Source organism: Schistocerca piceifrons, chromosome 3 (assembly GCF_021461385.2).
Source record: "Schistocerca piceifrons isolate TAMUIC-IGC-003096 chromosome 3, iqSchPice1.1, whole genome shotgun sequence".
NCBI classification, from domain to species: domain Eukaryota; kingdom Metazoa; phylum Arthropoda; class Insecta; order Orthoptera; family Acrididae; genus Schistocerca; species Schistocerca piceifrons.
The window spans coordinates 201,228,995-201,242,110 of NC_060140.1; the positions used below are offsets into that span (position 1 = coordinate 201,228,995).

General features: G+C 44.3%; 1 protein-coding gene across 1 annotated transcript in view; it reads right to left on the reverse strand.

Moving 5' to 3' along the window:
* The window catches only part of LOC124788513 (fibronectin type 3 and ankyrin repeat domains protein 1-like), a 158,122-nt gene that overhangs the window by 103,525 nt on the left and 41,481 nt on the right, over positions 1-13,116 (reverse strand). Inside the window, exon 4 of the mRNA XM_047255782.1 lies at positions 3,907-3,988. Within this exon, the coding sequence (XP_047111738.1) occupies positions 3,907-3,988 (82 nt within the window). The remainder of the gene's footprint in view (positions 1-3,906; positions 3,989-13,116) is intronic.

Here is a 13,116-nt window from a genome sequence, read left to right on the forward strand (position 1 = left end):
AATCACTAGTATTTCTTCCCTTTTCTGTTCTAGCAGGAAACTCGATTCTCTCTACTTTCACCACCTTTGCATTTTCACGAGATGTACGTAGGAGGAAGCAATATATTGGTTGACCTTACTAAGACTGCTCGCTCTCGGGATTTTAACAGTAAACCCCACCGGGATGCATAACGCCTCTTTTTCAACTTCTGTCAATGGAGTAAGACGAGTGTCTCTATAATGCTCTCGTGGTTACTAAATGAACCCGTGACGAAACATGTTGCTCTTCTTTGTATCTTTTCCATTTTCTATTTCAGTACATTTTAGAGGTACCAAACTGAAGAGCAGTATTCGAGTAGCGGCGGACGTGACTGTGACGTCTGCCTTGCACACTATTGCTTTTATGTGATCGATCCGCTTTAAGTCGTTCGTATGCATACTCGCAGATACGTAGTGACTTCAGAAAGTAAATTACGCATGTCAACCTATGTTAAGACCATTGCGCAACAAGAGAGGCGCATTGTCAGAAGCGAACCACAAGGTATAAGTGTCCTGCAGGCACAGTTATGGCGCGGCAACTGGAAACTTACTCTGAAGTTGAAGTACGCAGAATAGTATGATATTAGTGGATAATACGTCTAAGTAGGACGCAGATTCCCCGCAAAATTCTGGCGGTAAGGACTAAATACAATATCACGTCCCGGGTTGGTGTAATAATACTAATAATTTGACCAAGGCCGCACACACGTAGCTGATGCTGTAATTCTTGAAGTTTTACCGGCATACCGAATATTCTGTGAGGTTTCAGGATGGCAGCTGGAACATGTTGACTTCTTGCCACAATATTTCGGCTGACAACCGTCCAGCCATCTTCACGTGTCCGCCACTGGAGAGTGCTAGTTTTTCTTCCTTTATTGTGATTTCATTTCCCTACCCCATATGGGGAGGGGAGGGCTGTCAGTGGCACAATCTGCCACTCTTCATCGGAGTGACAAGACAACTAAGACAAGAATAAAATGTTACAGATAAGGCGATAAAAAAAGGGGACATAAAACAGGGTAAGGGGAGATAATGGAGGTAAAAATAAACTGACATGGAGACATTCATGGATGGATAATTAAAAAAGTCGACATAAAGTTTAAAAAAAGCACAGTTGGGGAGTCTCAAAACACAAAGAAGACACTGAAGGCACACCCACGGGTTAAAAGTCGGCCACAGTATTAAAAACACTCTAGAACAGCACACTTTAAACCCACTTGGAGCACACACAATGAAGAATAAAACTGCCAGGTGGGACCTGCTGAGGAAGAGGCTGGAGAGGATGGAAAAGGAGGGGAGAGCAAGGTGCAGCAGGGGAGGGGGCAAGATGAAAAGAGGAGGGGCATCAGCGGGGACACCAAGAGGTAGGAGATGGTGGGGCAGGAGATGAAGAGGGAAGACAAGGCAGGAGGAAGTGCAGAGACACTGAAGGAGAGCACAGGAGAGGGAGGGGGAGTAGGAGGGGAAAGCCAAAGGGAGGGAGAGGAGAGGGAGCCCTAAGGAGAAGGCAGGAGGAAGATGGGATTAGAGTTGGTAGGAAGGGTAGATGTCAGGGCGAAGCTCATCATCCGGGAGGGGTAGATGGTGGAAGGCGCATTGGGAAAGGAGGTGGAGGGCGTGGAGATGGAGAGAGGGTAGGACACACCAGTAAAGGTGCGGCAGCAGGCTGGGGGTGGAGAGGAAGGGAGACTCCAGGGGGTGAGGGGGAGCAATGCGGCAGACAATATATAGTGTGCGGATGTGTTCAAGGAAAAGGAGAAGGTGGGGGAAGGGGATGAAGCCGTAGAGGATGCGCATGGGGGACGGAAGGCGGATCCAGAAGGCAAGGCAGAGCACATTGTGTTCAAGGATTTGGAGGGATTTATAGAACCTGGGTGGAAATCCAAGCCACAAAGGCGTAACAGGATCAAGGATTTGTAGGTGTGAAGGATGGTGGAAGGATGCAAACCCCATGTCCGGCCACACAGGAGTTTCAGGAGGCGGAGTCCGTTGTGAGCTTTGTGTTGGATGGTAAGGAGATGGGGGGTCCAGGTGAGGTGGTGGTCGAGGGTGAGGCCAAGGTATTTGAGGGTAGGAGTGAGGTGGATAGGACGGCCATAAATGGTGAGGTAGAAATCATGGAGACGGAAGCAGCAGGTGGTGCGGCCTATAATGATCGCCTGGGTCTTGGAGGGATTGATACAGAGGAACCACTGGTTGCACCAAGTAGTGAATTGGTCAAGGTGGGTTTGGAGGGTGCGTTTTGACTGTTGAAGGGTAGGATAAAGAGCTAGGAAGGCGGTGTCATCAACAAACTGGAGGAGATGAACAGGCGGGGGAGGTTTGGTCATATAAGCAGTGTAAAGCAGATAGAGGAGAGGGGAAAGGAAAGAGCCTTGGGGCATGCCGGCAGAGGGATAGAAAGTACGGGGGTTGGAATTGTGAATAGTCACATAGGAGGGACGATGGGTGAGGAAAGAAGCAACGAGACGGACGAAGTTGATAGGGAGAGCATAGATCTGGAGTTTGAAGAGGAGCTCGAGATGCCAGACATGGTCGTAGGCGTTCTGGAGGTCAAGGGAAACGAAGATAGTGGAGCGATGGGAGTTCAGTTGGAGGGAAAGAAGATTGGTAAGGTTAAGGAGATGGCCGGCGGCGGAGAAGGAGGGCCGGAAGCCACATTGGGTAAGGGGAAGGAGGTGGTTCTGGTTAAGGGGAGAGTGCTAGTTCACGGTGTCGGCTTTATACCAAAAATTACAGCGGAAACGCATGCGCATTGGCGACCGTCACGGGAGCGTCCTCTACTGAAATGTAGCAGTCTGCAGTGGCGAACACTCATCTGAAGATGGCTGGACTGTTTTCAGCTGAAATATTGTGGCAAGAGGTCATCAGGCTGCAATCCCGAAACCTCATAGAATAGTGGATGACGCTGATCCGCAAGTGCAGATCTTGCAGAGTGTCATTTGCATCACTTCAGCCAGCTGAAAAACCATCTTGAGGGGGGGGGGGGAGGGGGAAATTTTACAACGATGATGACGTTCACATAACGGCCCTCGAATGCCTCTGTAACCGAGGAGTGGATTTCTGCCTGAGGAACTAAACAATTCGTAAAATGTTCCGACCATTCTTTACAGGGACTTGGTATCTGCGTTGAAAATAGTGTCATGTAACTGTGCCACTTTGAAGTGTATTCTAGCATTCAATAAAAGTTACTTGGCCTGCAATAATAACGAGTAACTTTCTTTTTGAAGCCTCCTCGTTCTTAACGATGTGACTGTTTCCACTGATTATTTGACAATCGTTTAATCAAACAATAACGTGCTTCTGCATCAATTTATGCAAAATACGTTAAATTTGTTTATGCTGGGGGCCAACTGCCAGTTGATCATCTCTAACCCCCCCCCCCCCCCCCACTTCCCTTCATTTCGCCACAGTTTTCTAGCGTTGCAGCTTCCCTTTATACATCTGTATCATCCGTGGACAGCCTCATCATGAAACTTATGAAGCTTCTCATATTATCGACTCGTTCATTCGCGTATATTGTGAACAGTAATGGTCCCATATCACTTCCTTGGAGTACATCCAAAGTTATTTTGAGGTCTGAAGATTTCTCTCCTTTAAGAATGACATGCTGTCTTCTATTTACTGGGGATAATTGCTTCCAATACTAAAGCTGGTCTGATATTCCTACAAACTCACAAATGTTTCATGGGGTGCCAGCACAGAACTGGTCAAACGCCTTCCAGAAGACAAGAAATACGACGTAAAGATGGAACTACCACATATTCTTTCTGAGATTTACTGGATTCTGACGGGCATCACTACTCGAAACGTTTAATTAGAAGCTGGGAATATTAGGATTTACAGAAAATATTTTTGTGTTTATTACTTGGAAATACGAGGATTTACCTGGATGCGAGCACTTTCTTGACGACGGCCGTCTTGCCAGCAGCCACTGCACGCTCGAGTTTCACCACCGCCACCTGGTCCTCTGCAACAGCGAATGATCACGTTATGGACAAATACGCTAAAGCGTCAAAGAAAGAGGTACAGACATGCGTATTCAAAAAATGCTCAAATGTGTGTGAATTTCTAAGGGACCAAACTGCACAGATCATCGGTCCCTAGACTTACACACTACTTAAACTAACTTATGCTAAGAACAACACACACACCCATGCCCGAGGGAGGACTCGAACCTCCGGCGGGAGGGGCCCAGCAATCCGTGACAGGACGCCTCAAATCGGGCAGCCACTCCGTGCGGCATGCGTATTCAAATGCAGAGATATGTTAACTGGCAGAGTACAGCGCTGCGGTCGGCAGCGCCTGTATAATACAACAAGTGTCTGGCGCAGTTTCTAGACCGGGTACTGCTGCTACAATGGCAGGGTTTGAAGCTTTAAGAGAATTTGAACGTGGTGTTTTAGTCGGCGCACGAGCGATGGGACACAGTATCTCCGAGGTAGCGCTGAAGTGGGGATCTTCCCGTTCGACCATTCACGAGTGTATTGTGAATATAAGAAATTCGACAAAACATCAAATTTCCGGCCAGAAAAAGACCTTGCAAGAACGGGACCAACGACGACTGAAGAGAATCATTCAACGTGACGTAAGTATAACCCTTCCGCAAACTGCTCCAGATTTCAGCGCTGGGCCATCAACAAGTGTCACCGGAGCCGAATGCCCACTCTTGTACGCTTGATGACTGCACGACACAAAGTTTTACGCCTCGCCTGGGCCCATCAACACGACATTGGATTGTTGATGACTGGAAACTTGTTGCCTGGTCGGACGTGTCTCGTTTCAAATTGTATCGTACGGATGGACGTGTACGGGTAGGAGAAAATCTCACGAATCCATGGACACTGCATGTCGGCAGGGGACTGTTCAAGCTGGTGGCGGCTCTGTAATGGTGTGGGGCGTGTGCAGTTGGAGTGATGTGAGACCCTAATACTTCTCGATAATACTCGGACAGGTGACACGTATGTAAGCATCCTGTCTGATCACGTGCATCCATTCATGTCCATTGTGCATTCCGACAGACTTGGGCAATCCCAGCAGGCAATGTGATGCCTTACGCAATGTCAGCAGGCAATGTGATACCTTACATGCCCATAATTGCTACAGAGTGGCTCCAGGACCACACTCCTGAGTTTAAACACTTCCGCTGGCCACCAAATTCCCCGACATCAACATTATTGAGCATATCTGTGATGCCTTGCAATGTTCTGTTCAGAAGAGATCTCCACCCCGTCGTACTCTTATGGATTTGTGGACAGTCCTGCAGGATTCACGGTGTCAGTTCCCTCCAGCACTATCTCAGACATTAGTCGAGTCCAAGCCATGTCGTGTTGCGGAATTCTGTGTGTTTGAGGGAGCCCTACATGATATTAGGCAGGTGTACCAGTTTCTTTGGCTCTTCAGTGTATATCCTTCTGGCAGCTCACAGCTGTGTGTATGATGGGCTGCCAATAGTAGTACATGTTGTGGTGAAAAGTTTCTTTGCTACAGTACGTTACAAGCTGCTACCGGAAGAGAATACCAGAAGTTCAAAGAAATAAAAGGTACGAGTTGTCACGTGTATTGCGGTCTGGTGAGAATACATGTAAAAAGGAATGCTTCGTTGAGGCGAGCAGGCGTTGAAAGCGTGAAGGTCTGTAACGTGCGATGCTACGCCAAGTGTTGCCGAAGTTAACGGGGAGATGGATAGGAAATGCATTTGATGCAAGGCCGTAGGAACCATTACCAAATTGTAGGAAGGAGCATAAGAAAGCGAATAAAGGATCTGTTAGGTGATGATCAGTTTGGCTTTCGGAAAAGTAAAGACAGCACAGAGCCATATCTGACGTTACTATTGATAACGGAATAAAAAAAAATAAATAAAAAATAAAAAAAAAATTAAAAAAACATACATAGGATATTTGTCGACCTGAAAAAGCGATAGACAGTTAAAAATGGCGCAAGGCGTTCGAGGAACTGAGAAAATTTTGAGTAAGCTATAAAGATAGAAGGGAAAGTACAAAATGAACAAAACCAAGTTGGATAAAATGAATGGAAGCGTAAAACTGTAGCGCCTCGGATTAAAAAAGATAGAAGACAAAAAAATGGCTCTGAGCACTATACTATGGTCATCAGTCCCCTAGAACTTAGAACTACTTAAACCTAACTAACCTAAGCACACACATCCATGCCCGAGGCAGGATTCGAACCTGCGACCGTAGCTGTCGCGCGGTTCCAGACTGTAGCGCCTAGAACCGCTCGGCCAGTTTGAAGACAGGGGTGCGGTCTACCGTCCCTGCTATTCAGTCTACACATCGAGGAAGCACGACGGAAATAAGAGAGAGGTTCAAGAGGAGGATTAAAATTTAGGGTGAAAGGATAACAGTGGTAGGATTCGCTGAAGACATAGCAATCCCCAGTGAACGAGGAGAAGAAATAGAGGACATACTGAATGGAATGAACAGTTCACAGAGAAAGTGAAGAAGAAATGTAGGAAGTGTTGAATGAAATGAACGTTCTCGTGTGTAAAGAACATCCTCTGAATGTAAAATGGAGGAAGACAGCAGTATCGATGAGTAGAAGAAGTGAAGTAATTATAAATTTCACATCAAAATTGGGGACCACGTTGAAGACGAGGTTAAGCGATTCTGATAACTTGGAAGCAAAATAACACGTGATGGAGAAAGCAAGAAGGACATAAACAGCAGACTAGCACTGGCATAGAGGGCTGCTAGTATAAAACACCGGCCATAAACAGTGTCGTATGGTACTGAATTACGGACTGTGGAGAAATTGGAAAAGAATCGACGCATGTAATGTGGTGCCATAGAAAGATGTTTAAAATTAGATGGACTGATAAGGCAAGGGAAGGGAAAGATGAAGCACACTGATAAGAAGAAGGGGCAAGATGATAGAACATGTATTAAGGCATCAGGGATTAATTTCTGTAATACTAGAGGAGAGGGGGGCGGCTGTAGAGAGTGAAAACCGTAGGGGAAGACAGAGATTGGAATACATACAACAGATGCTGAGGGGAGAGAGTGGTGCAAGTTCTACTCTGAGATGAAGAGGATGGCACATGACTGGTAATTGAAAAAAGTAAAAAATAAATATGAGGTTTGTTTTCAAAAATCTGTTGATGTCATGTGCACTAATTAATCTGTTAAGTGACTGATTTTAGCTAACAGAATATTTTAAAGTTAATCAGGATATATGCTTATATGGTGCTAATTGATCCGTGGTCTAGGGGTGCCGGCATGGTAGCTCAGCGTGTTCGGACAGAGGGTTACGTATCCTCTGTAATAAAAAAACTGAGTTAATCGATCATCAACGAACTTAATCGGATGTCCTACGACGTCCGCCCCGAATAGATACAACGAACAAACGCGGACAAAATGAGAATTAAAAAAAAAAAAGGGTAGCGTCTTTGATTCGGCAAAACGCCTTCGGTCCCGGGTTCGATCCCCGCCACTGCCTATATTTTGGTAAATAATCAGCATTGGCGGCCAAATACTTCCGGCATAAGAAGTCAGCCTCATTCTGCCAACGGCCTTGTCAAAGAGGGCGGAGGAGCGGATAGAGGTTCAGGGCACTCTCTTGTCCTAGGGGTGGGTAATTGCCCCTAAAGGCGGAAGAATCAGCAATGATCAACGACATGAGGATGCAGAAGGCAATGGAAACCACTGCATTAAAGACACGTAACGTGTATCCACAGGACATGTGGCCTGTATTTGAAGAAGTGTCATGATGATCTCTCCATTGGCAAAAGATTCCGGAATAGTCCCCCATTCGGATCTCCGGGAAGGGACGGCCAAGGGGGAGGTTACCATCAGAAAAAGATTGAATAATCAACGAAAGGATAACGTTCTACGAGTCGGGGCGTGGAATGCCAGAAGCTTGAACGTGGTAGGGAAACTAGAAAATCTGAAAAGGGAAATGCAAAGGCTCAATCTAGATATAGTACGGGTCAGTGAAGTGAAGTAGAAGGAAGACAAGGATTTCTGGTCAGATGAGTATCGGGTAATATCAACAGCAGCAGAAAATGGTATAACAGGTGTAAGATTCGTTATGAATAGGAAGGTAGGGCAGAGGGTGTGTTACTGTGAACAGTTCAGTGACCAGGTTGTTCTAATCAGAATCGACAGCAGACCAACACCGACAACGATAGTTCTGGTATACATGCCGACGTCGCAAGCTGAAGATGAACAGATAGAGAAAGTGTATGAGGATATTGAAAGGGTAATGCAGTATGTAAAGGGGGACGAAAATCTAATAGTCATGGGCGACTGGAATGCAGTTGTAGGGGAAGGAGCAGAAGAAAAGGTTACAGGAGAATATGGGCTTGGGACAAGAAATGAAAGAGGAGAAAGACTAATAGAGTTCTGTAACAAGTTTCAGCTAGTAATAGCGAATACCCTGTTCAAGAATCACACGAGGAGGAGGTATACTTGGAAAAGGCCGGGAGATACGGGAAGATTTCAATTAGATTACATCATGGTCAGACAGATTCCGAAATCAGATACTGGATTGTAAGGCGTGCCCAGGAGCAGATATAGACTCAGATCACAATATAGTAGTGATGAAGAGTAGGCTGAAGTTCAAGACATTAGTCAGGAAGAATCAATACGCAAAGAAGTGGGATACGGAAGTACTAAGGAATGACGAGATACGTTTGAAGTTCTCTAACACTATAGATACAGCAATAAGGAACAGCGCAGTAGGCAGTACAGTTGAAGAGGAATGGACATCTCTAAAAAGGGCCATCACAGAAGTTGGGAAGGAAAACATAGGTACAAAGAAGGTAGCTGCGAAGAAACCATGGGTAACAGAAGAAATACTTCAGTTGATTGATGAAAGGAGGAAGTACAAACATGTTCCGGGAAAATCAGGAATACAGAAATACAAGTCACTGAGGAATGAAATAAATAGGAAGTGCAGGGAAGCTAAGACGAAATGGCTACAGGAAAAATGTGAAGACATCGAAAAAGATACGATTGTCGGAAGGACAGACTCAGCATACAGGAAAGTCAAAACAACCTTTGGTGACATTAAAAGCAACGGTGCTAACATTAAGAGTGCACCGGGAATTCCACTGTTAAATGCAGAGGAGAGAGCAGATAGGTGGAAAGAATACATTGAAAGCCTCTATGAGGGTGAAGATTTGTCTGATGTGATAGAAGAAGAAACAGGAGTCGATTTAGAAGAGATAGGGGATCCAGTATTAGAATCGGAATTTAAAAGAGCTTTGGAGGACTTACGGTCAAATAAGGCAGAAGGGATAGATAACATTCCATCAGAATTTCTAAAATCATTGGGGGAAGTGGCAACAAAACGACTATTCACGTTGGTGTGTAGAATATATGAATCTGGCGATATACCATCTGACTTTCGGAAAAGCATCATCCACACAATTCCGAAGACGGCAGGAGCTGACAAGTGCGAGAATTATCGCACAATCAGCTTAACAGCTCAAGCATCGAAGGTGCTTACAAGAATAATATACAGAAAATGGAAAAGAAAATTGAGAATGCGCTAGGTGACGATCAGTTTGGCTTTAGGAAAAGTAAAGGGACGAGAGAGGCAATTCTGACGTTACGGCTAATAATGGAAGCAAGGCTAAAGAAAAATCAAGACACTTTCATAGGATTTGTCGACCTGGAAAAAGCATTCGACAATATAAAATGGTGCAAGCTGTTCGAGATTCTGAAAAAAGTAGGGGTAAGGTATATGGAGAGACGGGTCATATACAATATGTACAACAACCAAGAGGGAATAATAAGAGTGGACGATCAAGAACGAAGTGCTCGTATTAAGAAGGGTGTAAGACAAGGCTGTAGCCTTTCGCCCCTACTCTTCAATCTGTACATCGAGGAAGCAATGATGGAAATAAAAGAAAGGTTCAGGAATGGAATTAAAATACAAGGTGAAAGGATATCAATGATACGATTCGCTGATGGCATTGCTATCCTGAGTGAAAGTGAAGAAGAATTAAATGATCTGCTGAACGGAATGAACAGTCTAATGAGTACACAGCATGGTTTGAGAGTAAATCGGAGAAAGACGAAGGTAATGAGAAGTAGTAGAAATGAGAACAGCGAGAAACTTAACATCAGGATTGATGGTCACGAAGTCAATGAAGTTAAGGAATTCTGCTACCTAGGCAGTAAAATAACCAATGACGGACGGAGCAAGGAGGACATCAAAAGCAGACTCGCTATGGCAAAAAAGGCATTTCTGGCCAAGAGAAGTCTACTAATATCAAATACCGGCCTTAATTTGAGGAAGAAATTTCTGAGGATGTACGTCTGGAGTACAGCATTGTATGGTAGTGAAACATGGACTGTGGGAAAACCAGAACAGAAGAGAATCGAAGCATTTGAGATGTGGTGCTATAGACGAATGTTGAAAATTAGGTGGACTGATAAGGTAAGGAATGAGGAGGTTCAACGCAGAATCGGAGAGGAAAGGAATATGTGGAAAACACTGATAAGGAAAAGGGACAGGATGATAGGACATCTGCTAAGACATGAGGGAATGACTTCCATGGTACTAGAGGGAGCTGTAGAGGGCAAAAACTGTAGAGGAAGACAGAGATTGGAATATGTCAAGCAAATCATTGAGGACGTAGGTTGCAAGTGCTACTCTGAGATGAAGAGGTTAGCACAGGAAAGGAATTCGTGGCGGGCCGCTTCAAACCCGTCAGTAGACTGATGACAAAAAAAAACAGTATCCCATATTTTTACAGGACATGGTACTAGTGAAAATAAAATAAGCATTAGTGGAAACAAGTACTTTCAGACATGTGGACCATTCTGCCTTATGATAGCTGTCTGTCTATAGGAGGTGCTCGATGCCCCTACCACTCAATTTTACATTCTATTCCGCTCTCTACTCCAAAGGCTCACCATCTAGTGCGAATGCAGCTGGTTGCCAGTGAAACCACCTGCATGGGACTCAACCTCATGTGACGCCCAAGATGTCGATGTGTGTGGAATACACCAATGCTTTTAAATGTCCCCAAGGCAACAGATCTAAGGTCAGGTGAATGGAGACGCCATGCTACTAGAGCTCCTCGACCAATCCATCGCTGTAATTAATGGTTTGTGTCCCTTGTTTTGCCGCAAGGGTAACGCTCTTCAGTAGCCCGTTTGTAGATGACTCATAACTGTTATTTTAGTTAGTAATTCGAAAAATCTGATGACAGACCTATGGAGAAGGTGCAGTTACCATTTTAGTGGTTAACTGTGAAATTGTTTTTATCTCAAAGAATTGCGGCTTTACAAACCTACCTCCATTACCCATCATAGTGATTGGTTGAAACGTCGTCGCCTATAGTAATAACAATAAATAAAATAGCCTCAGGCTGCAGTTATGGCTACAAGTTTAATAATGATCCTTATAATAATAATACTTCATAATAATCATTGGTCAACATTTGACGTTGTTATAATTACATACTTCCGAAATTATGATTAAGTAGACTAGGAAACACAGAATAATGTTTTATTGTATCCTATTGCCTCTTCAGTTTAATCGTACTAGTCGCAACTGCATGACTCTTTTATGCACTTCTTTTCATTTTTTTCTTTCATTCTCTTTGTAAAGGTTCTTTAATCTTGAACCTAATTGTGGAAACCAATATTACATAATGATGTGTCACACGTAAGGTGAAGAATGCTGCTGCATTACTATCTGCATTAGAATCTGAAGACAGTACAGAAGCGCCGGAAATTCTAAGGTCTGACGCTACAAAAAATTTTCAGTACTGTTTTTGAGAGAACAACTGAAATTTGTCGGCACCTGGATATCTTAGTCTTTGGTCCTTGGATGGTTGTCAACCAAAAGGACAGACAAAACTACTTGATATGTGATCCTGAAGAGTATTACTGATGGGTGGTTTTCATCCCATTTTTATATTCTTTTATAACAGACTTAAAGTTTAGTGAACATAAGAATGTGGAGCTGAACACGTTCTTGCTGAATTACACTTGTGGAGAAGGAAATCTGTGAAAGAAGACTACAAAGTTACATCTTCCAAGGAAGCACTGCAATTATGCAACGAAGATATTTATCCAAATATTAACAACATTCTGAACCCACCAAGGTAGCCGAGAGTGCTAACGCACTGCTTGCTGGACTCGGGTAGACACGCTGGCCCCGGTTCGAATCTGCCCGGCGGAGTAACGACTAGGGCGGGTTGCCAGCCAGCCTGGATGTGGTTATTAGGCGGTTTTCCACATCCTGCTAGGTGAATACTGGGCTGGTCCCCACGCTCCGCCTCGGTTACATGACTCATAGACATTTGTAATTCGTTCGTACTATTCCGTGGATTACATTCGATGCAAACAGTTGGGGTACTCACATTCTGTCCCAGGGGGGTATGGGGTGGCGACATTCAGAGCACCTGGCCACTCCTTAAAATCAATACGCCAAATCCGGTTACTCATAACAGCATACCTCGCAAGTCAGGATAAATGCTTAGAAAGAGAGAGATTAACAACCTTCTGAAAATAATGTAACTACAGCCGTAGCACAGAGCTCATTCTCCACTTTAAACAACATCAAAACATACTTGCGAACTTCAACAGGACAGGGAAGCTTTGACGTTTAGAGTTTCACATTAAATCATAATTATAACAATTATTAGATTATTATTCATATGCATTTACTAGTTCTAAAAGAAGTAATGTATACAGCCGTGTTAGTCGAAGTATGTTGATAACTGTGTTTTATCCTTCCAGAGGCTATTAATTGATCTGCCATCTTGTGCATTCAGATGTGCGGATACGTCGTTGTAAGGAAGATACTTATTATTTGCTGGTACCTTTGTTTTACCTGTAATTATTTTAAGCTATGATTTATTTATTTGTTCGTCTGTAGAACAATATACTTGTTACGGATGTCGTCAATACTTTGTAGAGTGCACGCAGAATAACATGGCCGGTAGATGTGCAATCGGCAGAGCACATTTGGGGGGGGGGGGGGGGGTGGTAATGCTGTGGGCAGGCCCTGTTGGACAAATGCCTAGCGCTGGAGGGGAGTCTCAAACCATGTATGATATATGAGGCGCCTTGTGGATATTCTTTTCTGGCTTTATCACTGACGCATCGGATCGCAAAT